Source organism: Xylocopa sonorina, chromosome 16 (genome assembly GCF_050948175.1).
Source record: "Xylocopa sonorina isolate GNS202 chromosome 16, iyXylSono1_principal, whole genome shotgun sequence".
In the NCBI taxonomy this organism is placed as follows: domain Eukaryota; kingdom Metazoa; phylum Arthropoda; class Insecta; order Hymenoptera; family Apidae; genus Xylocopa; species Xylocopa sonorina.
This window is the reverse complement of record NC_135208.1, coordinates 2498064-2517620: the sequence shown is the minus strand read 5'-3', so window position 1 is coordinate 2517620 and position 19557 is coordinate 2498064. Positions and strand designations below refer to the sequence as shown.

The following is a 19557-nucleotide window of genomic DNA, read 5'->3' as shown; positions in this document are numbered from 1 at the left end:
ATTTGCTTGAAAACGAGTGGACAACGTAAACAGAAAAATAACCAGCTCGATTTCTTTCAGAAACCTATTTGCAACGCTGAACTTATAAAAAACCAGGAGTCTTGATTTTCAAGAAGAACTCTTAACCAGCTAATTTTCATTTGACAAAATTCAAGTATATTATTCATAATTTGCTTGAAAACGAGAGGACAACGTAAACAGAAAAATAACCAGCTCGATTTCTTTCAGAAACCTACTCAGAGCTCATACAAAATGAATGGATTGATTGATTAACGATCCACGCGACGCTGAACTTATAAAAAAGGAATCATCGACAACGATCGTCCGCATCGTTTCCAATTATGCAAGCAACTTAGAAGGACAACACTGGACGATCATCAATCGCATAATGCAAACGATTGTGCAATCTTAACTGGCTCTGTCTGAATGCCAATTCGACGTGATCTCACGTCGATCTTTTTTTTTCCTCTTTATCCGCTGGATCCGCGAGGTGTTGGATAACAGAACGAGATAAGAGGATCGAGCAAACCGTTCGACGTTCCTCTCTATCACGTCGAACGTTTTGCACTCGCACGTGGCGAGTTTCGACAAAATTTCGAATCTTTCCACTCGCCATCTGTCCGCGTCTCTCGCCACTAATTTCATCAGCGAAAGAGGCTACGAAACTCGCTGCTGAGACTGCTCGACAGTTGATTAAAGCCTCGAGAAGGCCTCCAGCTCTAGAAAATCGATATCCATTTCGCCAGAGAAAGAACAGAGTGCAAGGTCTCCGATTTTTCATGTCCCCTTAATCTTCGCTGCGATGCAGTTGGATTCTTGCGTTATATAATCTATTTATGACAGACACGACTGTTTGTTTATTATCAATATCGTAGATAAGAGTGGCCAGTGGTCGTCAGAACACTTTGCAGCGGAAGCACCTGTATGGTGGACGCAGAAACTGATCGTGAAGGCTTATTGGGGTACCAAAACAAGTTCTGTTGAATGTTTACGGTCAGATTGAGCAAGAATTGCACCTGTTGAGGGTGTTTTAGGAGGATGAAGGTGTGAATCAGTCGTGGAAGTGCAGGATGGCTCGCTCGAGCGCGAAACTAAGCAAAATTGTAACAAAACAAGAAGCACAAGACGCGAGAGGCACATGACTGTGAGTTGATACGGGGAAACTCGTGACAGCGGACCTGATAAACCACTGAGGATAATTTAACCGACCACGACAACCCGTAAACGTGTTCAGTACTTCGTCGACATGTCCAGGAACCGGAATTACGAGACGTTTAGTGGAGAAGGTACTTCGTCTAGTGGGTACGTGATTTTTAATGGGATTGCTTGCTGTGGGCGCGATTTTGGGGTCGATGAAGCTGTAAGTTGGATATCTTTGGACTATCATCGTGGAAAGTGGTTTTAGTTTTAACGTTGTCTTTGATTTTCGTGGAAATTGTGGATTTTGGTGAATGAATATTGGCTGGTTAATGGAATAGTAAATATTGGTGTTTTGAAAGTGGTTTAAGTCAGTTTTTGATAGAAATTAAGCTAGATATTCTAATGTTTCTATTTCTAACTATATCTTCACATTTTGGAGGATATTGTGAATAATATATTTAGATCTTCTCAAATGAAATTTAGCTGGTTAATAGAATAGTAAATATTGTTACTTTGAGAGTGGTTTAAGTCAATTTTTGATAGAAATCAAGCTAGATATTTTAATATCTACATTTCTAACTGCATCTTTTAATTTTGAAGAAAATTGGGAATAATATATTTAGATCTTCTCAAATGAAATTTAGCTGGTTAGTGGAATAGTAAATATTGTTACTTTGAGAGTGGTTTAAGTCAATTTTTCACAGAAATCAAGCTAGCTATTTTAATATCTATATTTCTAGCTATATCTTTAGATTTTGAAGAAAATTGGGAATAATATATTTAGATGTTCTCAAATGAAAGTTAGCTGGTTAATAGAATAGTAAATATTGTTATTTTGAAAGTGGTTTAAGTCAATTTTTCACAGAAATCAAGCTAGCTATTTTAATATCTATATTTCTAGCTATATCTTTAGATTTTGAAGAAAATTGGGAATAATATATTTAGATGTTCTCAAATGAAAGTTAGCTGGTTAATAGAATAGTAAATATTGTTATTTTGAAAGTGATTTAAGTCAATTTTTCACAGAAACAAAGCCAGCTATTTTAGTATGTACATTTCTAACTGTATCCTCACACTTTGAAGGAAATTGTGAATAATATATTTAGATCTTCTGAAATGAGAATTAATTGGCTAATCGAATAATAGAAACAGTTATTTTGAAAATGGTTTAAGTCAACTTTTTACAGAAATCAAGCTAACTATTTTAATATTTCCATTTCTAACTGTATCTTTTCATTTTGAAGAAAATTGTAAAGAATATATTTAGATATTCTCTAATGAAAATTAGCTGATTAGTAGAATAGTAAATATTGTTATTTTGAAAGTGGTTTAAGTCAATTTTTGTTAGAAATCAAGCCAACTATTGTAATATCTACATTTCTAACTATATGTTTTCATTCTAAAGGAAATTGGCAAATAACACACTTGGATTTCGTAAAAAGAAAATTATCTGGTTAATGGATAATGGTAATTTAGGTCAGTTTCGAAATAAACGGCTATCTTCCGCGCCCATTATCATCGATCAGCTTAACCGATCAATAATACAGCCGTTTACGTTAATTGTGGCTCGTACTTGGAAATAGCCGACGTAAAAAGAAATTAGGAGTCCGTGAATGCAATTTTTTATGCGATACTCTATTTCCTCTGCCACGTGCATCGTGTTGTAATTAAAAGTGTGCAATTATCGGCGACAGTGTGGCAGAAAGTGAAGCGAATTGCTACCTGATTATCTTTAAAGGAGGCGATGCACTGCTCTAGAAAATCGCAGTTCAATTTTTTAGCTTTGTGTAAACAGAAACTCGTGTGTTCTTCAAGTGAAAAAAGCTTTTGTTATATATTATTATTAAAGAGCAGAATTTCTGAGAAGCTGGATTTTGTTTTAAAAATTTTCTAGCCTTATGTAAACAGAAACTCACGTGTTTTTCTAAAGAAAAAGCTTCTAGCTTCTTATATATTGAAGAGCAGAATTTTTAAAAAGTTGAATTCTGTTTTAAATATTTTATTTAAACAGAAACTTATGTGTTCTTCAAAAGAAAAAGCTTCTACACCTTATATATTAAAGAGCAGAGTTTATAAAAAGTTGAATTCTGTTTTTAAAAATTTTCTAGCTTTATGTAAGAAGAAACTTATGTGTTCTTCAAAAGAAGAAGCTTCCACTCTTATTATATTAAACAGCAGGATTTCTGAGAAGTTGGATTTTATTGTAAAAATTTTCTGGCTTTATGGAAACAGAAACTTATGTTTTTTTCAGAAGAAAAAATTTCTAAAAAGTTGAATTCTGTTTTAAAAATTTTCTAGCTTTATGTAGACAGAAACTTATGCATTTTTCAAAAGAAAACGCTATTCTACTGTTATTATATTAAAGAGCAGAATTTCTAAAAAGTTGGATTCTGTTTTTAAACATTTTCTAGCTTTATGTAAACAAAAACTTATGTGTTCATCAAAAGGAAGAAGCTTCTACTTTCAAATATTAAAGAGCAGAGTTTCTAAAAAGTTGAATTCAGTTTTTTTAAATTTTCTAGCTTTATCTGAACAAAAATTCATGTGCTCTTCAAAAGAAAAAAGCTTCCACTTTCATAAATATTGAAGAGCAGAGTTTCTAAAAAGTTGGATTCTCTTTTAAAAAGAAACTTATGTGTTCTTTAAAAGAGAAAGCTTCTATTCCTTGTATATTGAAAAGCTGAGTTTCTGAAATTTGGATTCTGTTTTTAAAAATATTCTAACTCTATGTAAACAGAAACTTATAAGTTCTCCAAAAGAAAGAAGCTTCTACTTTCATATATTAAATAACAGAGTTCCTAAAAATTTGGATTCTATTTAAAAAAATTATTTACACGTTTTCAAATATCTGTGCAGAATTCAAAGAATATCTTAAACAAAATCTGATAGTGAAACGTGTCCAACGAACTGTAGACAACGTCCAAGTTACATCACTAAGTAGACACAGAGCAGCACAATTTTCCTCTTTTGTGGTTTCGCATACATATATTCATAAAATGAAAGATAGTTAAGCGGTCTGTTTCACATTAGTCACACTGTACATCTACTAAGAGTCTAAATTGTTTGCTGGAAACGTCGTCAGAGCGATTAAAGCGTTTGCATAAGGCTGGACTGATCTGCTGAATTATCTTCCATCGTCTGCTCGGATTTTACTGTCCTTTAATTGTATTCTTGATCCGTCCTTGCTCGCAAATTTGTCGAGATGCAGGCAATTAAGAGTTACACGAAACAATTTTCTAAAAATACACAATTTTGTATTGCTTGATTTCTATCAGAAGCTTCTAATCTAGAAATATATACATAAATGTATATTTTTTTTACTTTGCAATGCAATTTTGTTTTATATATTATTGATTGACCATGTAAAGTTCTTTCAAACTTATTTTATGTTAGTATAAGGCCAGATTTTTAAGTTATTTAGAAAAATTGAGGACCACTGTCTTAAGAAAATCGATTTTGCTATCTTAGAAATTTATATTGTGTTTTAAATTTATTTTTTGTTAATGTGACGACAGATTTCTGAGTTATTTAGAAAAATTGAGATGCACTGGCTTAAGAAAATCGATTTTGCTATCTTAGAAATTTATTATGTGTTTTAAATCCATTTTATGTTCATCTGACTCCAGATTTCTAAGTTATTTAAAAAAATTGAGAGCTACTGCCTTAAAAAATCGATTTTTCTTAAATTTACCTTGTTATTTTTCGTTTCAAATTTATTTTATCTTAATCTGACGCCAGATTTTTAAGTTATTTAAAAAATTCAGAATCACTATCCTGAGAAAATCGATTTTTCCATCTCAAAAAAGGTGTTGCAGTGGAAATCAAATTTATTTTATGTTTCAAATTAATGTGACACCAGATTTTTAAATTATTTAAAAAAATTGAGAGCCAGTGCTTTAAGAAAATCGATTTTTCTACCCTAAAAAAGCAGTCGTGGTGGAAATTACATTTATCTTGCGTTTCAAATGCATTTTATGTTAATCTGATGCCAGATTTCTAAGTTATTTAAAAAAATTGGGAGCTATTGCCTTAAAAAATCGATTTTTCTTAAATTTACCTTGTTATTTTTCGTTTCAAATTTATTTCATCTTAATCTGACGCCAGATTTTAAAGTTATTTAAAAAATTAAGAACCACTGCTTTAAAAAATCGATTTTTCTTAAATTTATCTTGTTATTTTTCGTTTCAAATTCATTTTATCTTAATCTGACGCCAGATTTTAAAGTTATTTAAAAAATTAAGAACCACAGCCATAAAAAAGTCTTTTTTTCTATCCAAAAAAGGATATGCAGCCTAAAAAGTCTGAGAACCACTGTCATTCGTCACAAATCGTCAAAATTTCAGGCGTATTCGAATGACAATATCTCTCCTTCGAGTCCTCGTCCAAAGATCTCTGCCAGCGATTTTACAAAATGTGTCAGCAGCGAATTTTTTTCGCTTATCTGTTATCTCATTCCGCGCATCACGAGCCCCGTGCAGAGATAGACACGTCAATATCGTAATTCACGAGCAGGAATCGTGACAAATCCGTAGTCACGAGTTGTAGAAACGATATAACACTGTTTTTCTCAGATAAACAAACGATCAAACACAGCTGAGCGGTTGTTATCGATCGGAACAGGCGTTAGAGGGGCCGTTCAGCATCGATCTAAGAAAAGAAATCAGTCACGAGATAAGTTTATCGTTACTTTTTGGCACGTCGCTAGATAACATCAGCGTTACTGCTTCTACAACAACGTAATCGAAAAATGTACACGTTTAGCGAGTTTCTAAACATTCACGAAGATACTTCGAAGCTTTTTTTAGTTTAACTCAACAATATTTACTCGATCAGCAATTGTACTTTACTCCTCGAGCAATTCCCTTGCAAATCAAATCGAATTATCTCAGTTTCGCGGATCTCCAGCGATCCTTGCGCGCGCAGCTCGCGAAATTCGCGCGCACACGCACTGCGCATGCCTGCTGGGGACTCGACCAATCGAGAGGGCGGGTATATAAAGGCTCGCCAGCGGCTGTGCGCAGTGCAGTCGCTTCGCGCGCGTCGTCACGTAAAGATCGACTGTAGAACGTCTCTAATTACCTCTTAACAAGTGTCTTAGCGTTTTTTACGCGTACAATCACGTCTCTGGCCTGTCACTAATTAATTTCGAGCCCAAATCGAGTCCGTGTTAGAATAAAAATCAACGATCAGTGCACATGCCTTGTCCATGGAAGAAGGTGCCAGTAGGATTTTACGAGATTGGACGCACAATTGGTGTTTCAAGAACCGTCTGAGGGGCTCGAGACTTTCCCGCGACTTCGTTTCGAGCAGTGACAAGTGATCAGGAGAGAGAGGGGCAGAGGAAAAGGGCGATGAGGTATAGAAATTTCTCCGCGCTGTAAAACGAACGTGATGAATCGACTGTGATATAAATTGTACGTAGATTTTTTAATATACGACTCGATCTCTCTCTCTCTCTCTCTGTTTCTCTCTCTCTTTCTCTCTCTCTCTTTCTGTGTTGGGATATAAGAAACAACAGGAGATATGACGAACACCATGGCAGAGTAAGTATTTACAATCGTTTCTGCCAACTTGTTTGCCGTTCTGTCCTCAAACGACGCCCTCGTTCCGTATTCGCACGTGGCACGCGAAAACAGTCGTAAATATTGTGCCAACCGTTGCCAAATTTGAGTTTATTTGTACGTGTATTTTGGCTACTGGTAGCCAAACACATTATCCATCTTCTTTTGTGTTTCGACATAATGGATTAATTGAGTTTGGCTCGTTAAAGACCAACCCAATTGTCTTTTTGTGTAAACGCAATGCTGAGCAGTTATGGGTTAATCAATGGTTTTTATTTGTTGGGTTTTAAGTGCAGGTTTTTAATGGTTGGTAATAAGTTAGATTGCAATTGGCATGTGTCGAGATGTAATGGAAGTCGTTAAACGATCGAGTGATTATTTTGCGAACGCATCAACCTTGCCATTGACGAAACTTAATAAGTTAAATTGCGATAGTTGTGAAGAGTCTAAGATTAATTTCTAATGATTTGTCTTGTGGCAAGTGTTGACGATGGAATTGTGAATGTATCGAATTCGAAGGGTGTTTTTGCGAACGCATTGATCTTACCATAATCGAACCTTAGTAAGTTAAATTATTGTGGTAGATAGCAAAGATTTTAAAGAGCAAATTAGAAATTAATTTATAGCAAAATAAAATTGAATGCATTGAATTCGAACGCTGATTTTGCGAACGCATTAACTTTACTCAAGAAATTTAATTACCTTCTAGTTAAATTGCAGTAGTTAGCAAAAATTCTAAAAGGCAAATTAAATTAATTTTCAGCAAAATAAAATCGAATTTACAGAACTCGAACGCTGATTTTGCGAACGCATTAACTTTACTCAAGAAATTTAATTACCTTCTAGTTAAATTGCAATAGTTAGCAAAGATTCTAAAAAAAGGCAAATTTAATTAATTTCTGATAATAAAAATCGACGATGAGTAAAATCGAACGCATCGAATTCGAACGCTGTTTTTGCGAACGCATTAACCTGATGATAACCAAAATTTATCAAATTTAATTATTACAATAGTCATCAAAGTTTCTAAAAGATAAATTAAACTAATTTCTAGCAAAATATAATCGAACGCACCAAATTCGAACGCTGATTTTGCGAACGCATTAGCTTTACAAAATTTAACTACTTTCTAGTTAAATTGTTAGCAAAAATTCTAACAGGCAAATTAAATTAACTTCTAGCAAAATAAATTCGAACGCTGGTTCTACGAACGCAATTCAAATATCATTATTTAAAATTAAAATATTCTGATAAAGTACAGCAATAATTTTCTTGAAGAAAATTAACGAAAACTTTCAAAAACCTTTTCGAAATTTCACGTTCTAAAACTTTCAAATACCTTTTTGAAAGTTCACGTTCTAAATCTTCTAAAAACCTTCTTAAAAGTTTACGTTTTAAAACTTTCAAAAACCTTTTCGAAAGTTCACATTTTAAAACTTTCAAAAACTTCTTTGAATGTTCACATCTTAAAACTTTCAAATTTCTTTTTGAATATTCACATTTTAAAACTCTCGAATTCCTTTTTGAATGTTCACACTTTAAAACTTCATAAACCTTTTTGAAAGTTCACGTTTCAAAACTTTCAAAAACTTCTGTGAAAAATCATGTTTTAAAACTTTCAAGTTCCTTTTGAATGTTCACATTTTAAAACTTTCAAATTCCTTTTTGAATGTTCACACTTTAAAGCTTTCAAAAACTTCTGTGAAAATTCATGTTTTAAAACTTTCAAAAACTTCTGTGAAAATTCACGTTTTAAAACTTTCAGTAACTTGTTTGAAAGTTCAAATAAAATGAATCCATCTATTTATAAGTACCTTTTTTTTGAAAGTTCAAACTCGCAGGGGCGTGAAAACGACCCCTAACATTAACAACTTAGTACTAAACAACATGGTCAGCGCTGAATATCAATTTTGTCAAACGAATCGTGATGTAACCCAACTATTTATAAACCCTGCCTCTCTCGTTTGTGTACACGCGCAGTACACTTGAACCCTTTCGTGTAACACGGACAGAAATACGCACAGTGTGTGCCAAAATTCATAAATATCGCGGCTGACGGCATGCGAGGCTCTGCGATAACATTTTAGAAACAAACTAGAGCTTTTTAGCAGAGTCAAACAATTTTAAGAGACATGAATGACAATTGAAATCCACTTTCTGAGCTTTTTCTCATGGACGCGGTTATTTTTGATGCGTTGCGGACAACAATGCGGGTTAAGGCTGCCCTGAACTGCGTTGTTTCCTTCGTCCCGAAGGAAATAATTCGCGCTTCTATTTTCGTCGCATTGTTTCACTCGTGTCACGTTTTAAAAGCGATTGCTGCGAACCAGCTGATGCAAATCTGGTCATATGCGTATATTTGCAACTGCATTATATACAGGGTGTCCTAAAGCAGAAATAAAAGGGGGCTTACGATCCAAGAATTTATTAAAAGCAAATAGTTTCCTTTAATTCCACATAAACAACTCGATTTTTAGTAAAAATGTAAATGTACGCACAGCACAAAGCAAAAAGGATGTTGTTCTAATCTAATTTAATGAGTCTCTTCGTTGTTACTGCTCATTATTATCAACAGAGATCGTTTTTTCATGTTTTCTTTATTTAAAGTCCTTGTATCGTCTCTCCAGGGTGTCCTAAAAAAGAAATATATGTATTTACAGGTAATTTTCCTATAACAAGGCAGTTGGGTTCCTAAAAATGCCGTATTGTATGTGAAACCGTGTTGTATGAGACCCAGAGCTAATACAAAAGGGTGGTTACGATCCAAGAACTTATTAAAAGCAAATAGTTTCCTTCAATTCCACATAAACAACTCGATTTTTAGTAAGAATGTAAATGTACGTACAGCACAAAGCACAAAGGATGTTGTTCTAATCTAATTTAAGGAGTTTCTTCGTTGTTACTGCTCATTATTATCAACAGAGATCGTTTTTTCATGTTCTCTTTATTTAAAGTCCTTGTATCGTCTCTCCAGGGTGTCCTAAAAAAGAAATATATGTATTTACAGGTAATTTTTCTATAACACAGCAGTCGTTTCCTAGAAATTTGTAAAGATTTGTAAAAATTCCTAGAAAATTGTAAAGCATCCTTGCTCAATTATAGCTTCGAATATCGTCCATTTTGGACGTAGACCTGATCTATTAATTAACAAACGTTTAATTTGGTGTTGTGGAGCATCCTTGCTTAATTGTGGCATCCATTTTGGGGCGTAAACTTGGACTATTAATTCGCAAACTTCAATAAACGTTTAATTTGGCGCTGTGAAGCATTTTTGCTCAATTATGGTTTCGAATATCGACCATTTTGAAGCATAAACTTGGACTATTAATTAACAAACTTTTAATTTGGCGCTGTGAACCTTTTTTGATCAATTATGGCTTCCAATATCATCCATTTTGAGGCGTACATTTGGACTATTAATTCGTAAACTTCAATAAACGTTTAATTTGGCGCTGTGAAGCATTTTTGCTCAATTATGGTTTCGAATATCGACCATTTTGAAGCATAAACTTGGACTATTAATTAACAAACTTTTAATTTGGCGCTGTGAACCTTTTTTGATCAATTATGGCTTCCAATATCATCCATTTTGAGGCGTACATTTGGACTATTAATTCGTAAACTTTAACGAACGTTCAATTTAATGTTATGAAATATCCTTGCTCGATTATGGCTTCCAATATCGTCCATTTTGTCGCGTAGACTTAAACTACTAATTCACAAACTTTTAATTTGGTATTGTGAAACTTTCTTCATCAATTATGGCTTCCAATATCGTCCATTTGACACGCAGAGCTGATGTATTAATTAACAAACCGTTTAATTTGATGTTGTGGGGCATCCTTGCTCAATTATGGCTTCCAATATCGTTCATTTTCAATCTTCATACATTTTTACACCTCCAACAGTATTTTAAAAGAAACTCTCTTCTTCTTCTGTTTTCTTTTTTTTTTTAGTCAATTTTGCTCCACTGATGATCGTTTAAAATTAATTAATAATTAATTGCATTCTGAAATCGAAAAGATAAAGTTACGACCCGTTAAAGAACGTACAGATTTTCTGTGACATCCTGTAGATTAAATGTAGCTGCAATCATTTAGAATTAATTGCATTCTGAAATCAATAAGTCAATGTTACGACTTATTAAAGAACGTATGCGTACAATCTTCTACGACACCCTATGCATTACACGTAGCTGCAATCATTTGAAATTAATTAAACTTTATTAATTGAAGTTTCACTTTATTAATCAAAGTAAAATTAAAAAATTTACATACGCATTCTATGGGACATTCTGTACATTACTTGTAGCTGCGATCATTTGGAATTAATTGCATTCTGAAATCGAAAAGATAAAGTTACGACTAATTGAATAACATATGCAGTTTTTGGGACACCCTGTACATTACATCTAGCTGCGTTTTATTAATAACTGATTTGCACGTGAAAGCAATAAGTCAAAGTTACGACTTATTAAAGAACGTATACGTACAATCTTCTACGACACCCTGTGCATTACACCAAGCTGCAATCATTTGAAATTAATTAAACTTTATTAATTGAAGTTTCACTTTATTAATCAAAGTAAAATTAAAAAATTTACATACGCATTCTATGGGACATTCTGTACATTACTTGTAGCTGCGATCATTTGGAATTAATTGCATTCTGAAATCGAAAAGATAAAGTTACGACTCGTTAAAGAACGTACAGATTTTCCGTGACACCCTGTACATTACATCTAGCTGCGTTTTATTAATAACTGATTTGCACGTGAAAGCAATCTCACCAGTGATACTTATCACTATTGCGTCATCCTGTTTCTCGCATCGCGTTCAGCGTATTGCTCTAAGCGTCCGCCATTGCTTCCCCCGCAGATTTTCATCTAAACTCAATTATAAATATATTTCATAATTCTACTAATCTCTCTGCTCTCTTCTAATCGCATAAATTCTGCTAAAAATACTTCTTTGAGTTACAAATACTTGGCGTTGCAATACATCACCCGTTAGAAATTAATATTTACGTGTATTTTCATTTTTATATTTGCTAAAACTATTTCTTTGCGTTACAAATTAATATTTGCATGTATTTTTATTTCTATTTTTTGCCAAAACTATTTTTTTGCGTTACAGATACTTTGCGTTGCAATACATCACCCGTTAGAAATTAATATTTACATGTATTTTTATTTTTACAGTTGCTAAAAATATTTCATTGCGTTGCAAATAACCACCCGTTAGAGATCAATATTTACATGTATTTTTATTTTTATTTTTATATTTGCCAAAACTATTTTTTTGCGTTGCAAATACTTTGCGTTACAAATACCACCCGTTAGAAATTAATATTTACGTGTATTTTTATTTCTATTTTTTGCTAAAACTATTTCTTTACGTTACAAATAACCACCCGTTAGAAATCAATATTTGCATGTATTTTTATTTCTATTTTTTGCTAAAAATATTTCTTTGCGTTGCAAATAACCACCCGTTAGAAATCAATATTTACATGTATTTTTATTTCTATTTTTTGCTAAAACTATTTCTTTGCGTTACAAATTAATATTTGCATGTATTTTAATTTCTATTTTTTGCTAAAAATATTTCTCTGCGTTAGAAATTAATATTTGCATGTATTTTTATTTCTATTTTTTTGCTAAAACTATTTCTTTGCGTTACAAATTAATATTTGCATGTATTTTAATTTCTATTTTTTGCTAAAAATATTTCTTTGCGTTACAAATTAATATTTGCATGTATTTTAATTTCTATTTTTTGCTAAAACTATTTCTTTACGTTACAAATTAATATTTGCATGTATTTTTATTGTTACATTTGCTAAAAATATTTTTTTGCGTTACAAATAATCACCCGTTAGAAATTAATATTTACACGTGCAACACATTTTTGCATGCCACGTGTATTGTTTTAAAAACGAAAATACAGTGTCTGTTATTATATGTTTTTTTATATTTTTAGTCAACTTTTATCGCTGCTACGCATTCTTAAAATAAGGAAATTTGTTTTCGTCCTTGTATTCTATTTTTGGACACGTTTTAAAGCAATTTTATGACAATAATATTTTTAATAGATGTAAACGCTACTAAAAATACTTTTAATAAATATAAACACGTTTTAAATTAATTTTAGAACAATAATATTTTTAATAAATATAGACGCTGTTAAAAAATATTTTTAATAAATATAGACACTATTTTATGTAAATTTTAAGACAATAATTTTTTTTAATACGTACAGACGCTATTAAAAATATTTTTAATACATATAGACAGTATTAAAAATATTTTTCACAAATCTAACCAGTATTTCATATAAATTTCAAGACAATAATATTTTTAGTAATTGTAGACACTATTTCAAATAAATTTTAAGATAATAATATTTATAATAAATGTAGACAACAACTAAAGAAAATTAGTATTTTTTAATAATATTTAAATTTAGTATTTTTTAATAATATTAAATAATGTCAACATTTATTAAAAATATTTAATTGTTGTCTTAAAATTTATTTGAAATACTGTTTCTATTTATTAAAAATATTTTTATTAGCGTCCACAGTTAGAAATATTTTTAATTTTATATATGTCTATCAAGAATATTGTCTTAAAATTTATATAAAGTAGTATTAAAATTTATTTAACATAGTCTACATTTGTGACAAATATTTTTAACAATATCTATATATATTGAAAATATTTTTGATAGCCTTTACATTTATTAAAAATATTATTGTCTTAAAATTTATTTGAAATTGTGTCTGTATTTATTAAAAATATCTTTAATAATGTTTATTATTAATTATAATATTTTTAAAAATATTTGAAATACTGTTTACATTTATTAAAAATATTTTTAATAAATATATGATAATATTTAATAATATTTATATAATATTATAATTACAATTTATTGTTATTTTTATTATTATTATAAATTAAGATTATAATATTATATAATACTGTTTATATTGATTGAAATACTATTTATATTTATTAAAAATATTTTTAATAAATATAAACACTGTATCAATTACATATATTAATTATATTAAATATAATTAATAACGTATAATAATACTTATTATATTATTTATTATACTTATAATATAACTAAACTTATGTTAAAAACACACGTATTTTTAATAAATTAAAATTATAATATATATTATTATATATTTATTAAAAATATTTTTAATAAATGAAAATATTAATAAATTTAATAAATCAATAAAAATTTAATAAAGTAAAATATTTTTAATAAATGCAGACACAATTTTAAACAAACATGAAGACAACATATTAAGTAACAGACGCCAGCAAAGCAAATGTTGTTACAACCATAAACGATAGTAGTCTATAATAAGAAAAAAGAATGAAACTCTGATTACGAGGGCAGAAAAATCAGCGAAATCTTTTCTTCTCAGATCTATCAAACGACTACGTATTTATCTTGGATAAATTCTTTTTCTCATTTTACTTCAGCGTCTCCTTTTTTCTTCGTCCGTTTTCTCCTCGACTTTCCAGAAGCGACGAAGACAAAGAGGATCCATTTGTGGCGTTGCTGAGCAACACCAGCAGTCACAAAGGACTGCTTTGTGTTGCCTTTGCTCTTTTAATTACCATAATTGGACTGTTCTATTCATTTATATTCATTCACAGAGAATTTTTGTTTTTTTCTAGTGTTGGACTATTTTAATTATGTAAATGTAGAAAGAAAAATGGATTTTGTGGTAAGAAATTGAATCCTGTGTATGAACAGAAGTAATTTCTTGGTTTAAGAAGTCTTTAATCAGTTTAGACTGATGAAGCTGAAAGAAAAACGCGTTCAAACTTCAAGTTAAAATATTGAAATTAAATTTAATCTTCAAGTTGAGATACTTAAGTTCATTCTTTGAGTTAAGATATGTAACTTAAACTTTAAATTAAGATATGCAACCTAAACTCCAAGTTAAGATACTCAATTTAGTGTCTTAAAATATTAAAAGTTCAATCATTAAGTTAAAATACTTGTCTGTAGTTAAGAAAGTTCAATCATAAAGTCGGAGATTAAGTTAAATATCTTAACTTAGAGGTTGAACTTAAATTAAAGATCTTAAGTTCAATCTTTGGATTGAGACATTCAACATAAGTTCAATTTTCTAGTTACTTAGTTAAATTAAATATTTAACTCAGTTTAGATACTTAAGTTCAATCTTTAAGCTGAAACACTTAATTTTAACTAACAAATTTCAATTCTAAAGTCAAGTATCTTAAGTTAAAGATTAAGTTAACTTAGAGATTGAGCTTAAGTTAAGGATCTTAAATTGCAATAAATCGTTGTAGATGCTTTCTGTCTCGAATTCTGGAACTTATTCGAATGTATTTGGTAATTTATAAATCGATTTCTGATAGCGAATGGAATTCGGGTCGGATTTTATTTTGGTAACCCGAAACGGTGCCAGAATCTCGCGTGGTTCAAGATAAGGCTCGTTAAAATTGAACTGGTTGATTTTTTAATGAACCTCTGGTTGTATTTGGATGCTTTCCGATTTAGGGACTTATTTAACGTAAATCTTCCTATTGAAAAATGTTAATATTAAATATTAAATCTTAAGCTCTTAACTGAAAGCTTTACATTAATATCAAATTTTCAATATTTATAACAGCGATTATCAGCTGGAATAAAACAATATCACTACTGTTTTTTTGTTTCTACTGTTAGAAGACACTGTAATGAATAGTTCTTCAACAAATTTGAACTTTGTTTCATTCAGAAAAATTGAAATTTTAAACTCTGAAAGCTTTACATTAATATCAAATTTTCAATAATTTAGAGCAGTGAATATCAGCTGGAATAAAACAATATCACTACTGTTTTTTTGTTTCTACTGTTAGAAGACACTGTAATGAATAGTTCTCCAACAAATTTGAACTTGGTTTTATTCAGAAAAATTGAAATTTTAAACTCTGAAAGCTTTACATTAATATCAAATTTTCAATAATTTATAACAGCAATTATCAACTGGAATAAAACAATATCACTGCTGTTTTTTTGTTTCTACTGTCAGAAGACACTGTAATGAATAGTTCTCCAACAAATTTGAACTTTGTTCCATTCAGAAAAATTGAGATTTTGAACTCTGAAGGCTTTATATTAATATCAAATTTTCAATATTTATAGCAGCGATTATCAGCTAGAATAAAACAATATCACTACTGTTTTTTTGTTTATACTATTAGAAGACACTGTAACGAATATTTTCCCAACAAATTTAAACTTTGTTCCATTCAGAAAAATTGAAATTTTAGCAATTCAACATGCAAATTATTTATCTGTATTATTTTCCATTTTCCTTGAAAAAAATGAAGAATTCTTTACATAATTCCTTAAAAAATATGCTACATTGAATTTAAATATCAATTCCTTAATGAAACGATAGTTCTTTTCAATGTTGGCTTTCAAATAAGCACTGTAGAGCTGCAGCAGCCCCTATTCCTACATGATTTACATTATATTAATATAACAAGTCCTTTTTTCCTTTATAATTGTACAATACATAGTCTTTAAGCTCAATATCAGCCATCCCCTTGTTTATGAAAAATCTCTGCACGGAACTGTGCACTTCGCAGTAATTAAAAATAAATTATCTTCCAGCTGGTTGATAAAAACAGAGCGTGAGCGTGGAATGCGTTGCTTGATAAACCACCTCCATGCGGAACAAAGCCTTACATCTGTATTATTACGTATAAATCATTTAGAATACGAATATTAACTCTCTGCTGTCTGAAATTCATTTTAAAGGATTGTTCTCTGACTACTGCTCGCGAACAATCTTGTTTACTAATTAATATTAAAGATAACGCCTCTGAGAGTAGTCGCAGAGCTCCAAATGGGGTAATATCTAACTTTACACAGCGATTCTCTGTTACTTTTCAATATTCTTAGAACTAAACGTGCCTCAATTAAAGCAGAATTCTGTATTACTCCAAAACTTGCAATTTACAAAGTGTTCTTATTTATTGCAGACAAAATGGTGACATGGAGAATTCAGAGAAGTCGTCTTTGGTGGGCTCGACGACACTACCAAAGATCCAATCCACTAATCAATTGGAAGACGGAAAGCCAGCTCTGCCATCGAACACCGCCTGCAATGACCCAGAGAGCGGTCACAATGTTAACGGCAGTGTTGTTAAGCAAGTCCTGGCAGCGGTGGTGGCTCAGCTAGGGACTATCAACACTGGCATGACCTTCGGTTTCTCTGCCATTGCTCTGCCGCAGCTTCAAGAACCGAACAGCACCATTCCTATCGTAGAAGGATCTTCAGAGGAGTCTTGGATCGGTAATTCCAATGCTTCTTAGCTCTTCATCCACTAACGAAACCAAAAAACCCACTTTGGGACTTATTGGGACTTAGAAATCCACTTTTATGTAGTTCATTCTCCAATTATTGGGTGGCAGCACAAGATCAGAGCTCTTTAGAAGCTGAAACCTGCGTCAAGTACTTAAAAAAGTCTGCGAAAACTTCAGAAACTCATTAAATAAATTATCTCATTCAATTTAACATTGCAATAAGCAATACTTCCTTTGATTCTTAGCTCTTCGTTCACTAACGATACTAAAAACCCACTTTGGGACTCCTTGGGACTCAGAAGTCCACTTTTATGTAGTTCATTCTCCAATTATTGGGTGGCAGCACAAGATCAGAGCTCTTTAGAAGCTGAAACTTGCATCAAGTACTTAAAAAAGTCTGCGAAAACTTCAGAAACTCACAAAACAAAGTCTCATTAACTTGATAATTTACAATAAAGCAATATTTCCTTTGCAGCCAGTATGTCTTCGATCGGAACCCCCATCGGCTGCTTGGTCTCAGGCTACATGATGGACGTACTAGGAAGAAAACGTTCTCTGATCATCACAGAGATCCCAGCGCTGCTTGGATGGGTATTAATAGCATTCGCAACAGACATACGCATGATCTACGCTGGAAGGTTCTTCGTAGGCCTTGGCTCCGGCATGGTGGGTGCTCCAGCAAGGGTTTACACCGGAGAGGTGGCTCAGCCTCATCTAAGAGGAATGCTGACCGCATTCGCCAGCATTGGAGTCAGCACAGGTGTCCTCATCGAGTACGCATTAGGCAGTGCTCTCAGCTGGAACACTTGCGCTGCGATCAGTGGAATCCTGCCTCTGGCTGCTCTGCTGCTCATGTTCCTCTTCCCAGAGACGCCATCCTACCTCATGTCCCGCAGCAGGCCAGAGAAGGCTCGCAAAGCCCTGCAACAGTTCCGTGGCAGCACCTACAACGTCAACCAAGAAATGGAGACTCTGATCAACTTCTCGAACAAGAACAACATCAAGCGTCTCACAGGTCTGCGAGAGATACTCACAGCTCTCCTGAAGCCCAACGCTCTCAAACCGTTCACTCTGCTCTTCCTCTACTTCCTGATCTACCAATGGTCAGGCACAAACGTGATCACATTCTACGCAGTGGAGATCTTCCAAGATTCTGGCGCCACGCTGAACAAGTACTTAGCCGCAGTGATCCTTGGGGTGGTCAGGCTGGCCTCTACGATAGCAGCTTGCATCCTCTGCAGAAGATACGGAAGAAGACCACTGACGATGGTCTCATCAGTTGGCTGCGGACTATCCATGGTCGGATTAGGTGGCTACATGTGGCTCAAGACCTACTGGCTCGCCAACCGCTTGCCAATCCTTGTCACCTGGTTCCCAGTCCTCTGTATATTCTCGTACACAGTCACTTGCACTCTTGGCTTCCTGGTCATACCCTGGGTGATGATCGGAGAGGTTTATCCGGTGCAAGTGAGGGGTATCATCGGTGGCTTGACTACCATGACTGCGCACCTCTTCATCTTCACTGTGGTCAAGACGTACCCCTTTTTAGCCAGCGCAATCACCAGGCATGGCACTTTTATTCTTTACGGTGCCATCTCTCTCTTCGGCACCATATTCTTTTATCTGTGCCTGCCTGAGACCAAAGGCAAGACGCTGCAGGAAATCGAGGATTATTTCTCCGGAAGAAGCAGCAGCTTGAAAACTGGCAGCGTCAAAGCGCACAAGCCGAAGGTGTTGGAGGTGAAGAAGGGACAAATGTTGCCATGAGGCGGTGCGAAGGAGTCAGAGGAGAAAATCTGTCTTCCAATTTAGAAACAGACAAGCTGCACGGCTATGTTTTAGTAATATTGATTAGGAAATATGTACTCGAGGGTTCTTTTTTCTGTCTTGTAACAAGACACAGAGTCTGGGCAACGATTCAGGGTCTCAATTAGGGAACTTAAGACTTCTTATCGGCGATATTCTAACGTTTTACTGGTCGTTTCTAAGCAGATTAATCGCTACGTGTATTTATTAAGTAAATTTAGGGTGAAAGTTGAAGAAAACGACGCACAACAATGCGATATATTTTTCTAAATGTGCAAATTGTTGAGAGAATCGGATGTGGATGTAGAAAAAAATATTATTCTTCGTTGAAACGTGCCTTGAAAAGCTTGTCGATACTCCTGGCTAAAGTAACAGGTGCTATTTATTGTCTTATAGTATTATTTTCTCTGTAAATACGCGATCGAGAGGCGAGATGTAGATATTTGTAAAATAGAAACGCGGTCTGACGGATGTACGCGGGTCTTAGCAATGCAAAACTATGTCCTGTAAGTTAAATTAAACATTTTTAATACGTTTACTATGTATATTTCTATCTCTATAAATGGTTGCAGCATCTCGACCAGCATTTTATCATATCCCTACAATAAAATTGTACATAAATCCCCCCTTTTAAGTCCTTTAAATCTGTTCGTAGCGATTTTGTTAAATATTTATTAGTTGAAACCTGAAAAAAC

The 19557-nt window shown here is 32.8% G+C and overlaps 1 protein-coding gene and 1 long non-coding RNA gene across 2 annotated transcripts; one reads left to right on the top strand and one right to left on the bottom strand.

Annotated features, from left to right (window-relative positions):
- Window positions 1-1083: 1083 nt before the first annotated feature.
- Window positions 1084-18958, top strand: LOC143430929 (facilitated trehalose transporter Tret1). The gene is made up of 3 exons (XM_076907408.1): window positions 1084-1302; window positions 16732-17045; window positions 17532-18958. Exons 1-3 carry the CDS (start codon window positions 1247-1249, stop codon window positions 18821-18823), a joined length of 1662 nt encoding a protein of 553 aa, XP_076763523.1. The 5' UTR covers window positions 1084-1246; the 3' UTR covers window positions 18824-18958.
- Window positions 10855-11226, bottom strand: LOC143430965 (uncharacterized). Its single transcript, XR_013102669.1, has 3 exons — window positions 11194-11226; window positions 10979-11039; window positions 10855-10896 (listed from the first exon to the last, which is right to left on the bottom strand). It is a non-coding gene; the product is annotated as an uncharacterized LOC143430965 (long non-coding RNA).
- Window positions 18959-19557: the final 599 nt, after the last annotated feature.

What these genes read in the sequence shown, in the direction of transcription:
- LOC143430929 (XM_076907408.1), top strand. Translation starts at nt 1,247, where the DNA reads ATGTCCAGGAACCGGAATTACGAGACGTTTAGTGGAGAAGGTACTTCG. An exon ending in GAAGGTACTTCGTCTAGTGG is followed by an intron (nt 1,303 to 16,731) that starts GTACGTGATTTT and finishes TATTTATTGCAG; the next exon opens with ACAAAATGGTGACATGGAGA. An exon ending in TTCAGAGGAGTCTTGGATCG is followed by an intron (nt 17,046 to 17,531) that starts GTAATTCCAATG and finishes TTTCCTTTGCAG; the next exon opens with CCAGTATGTCTTCGATCGGA.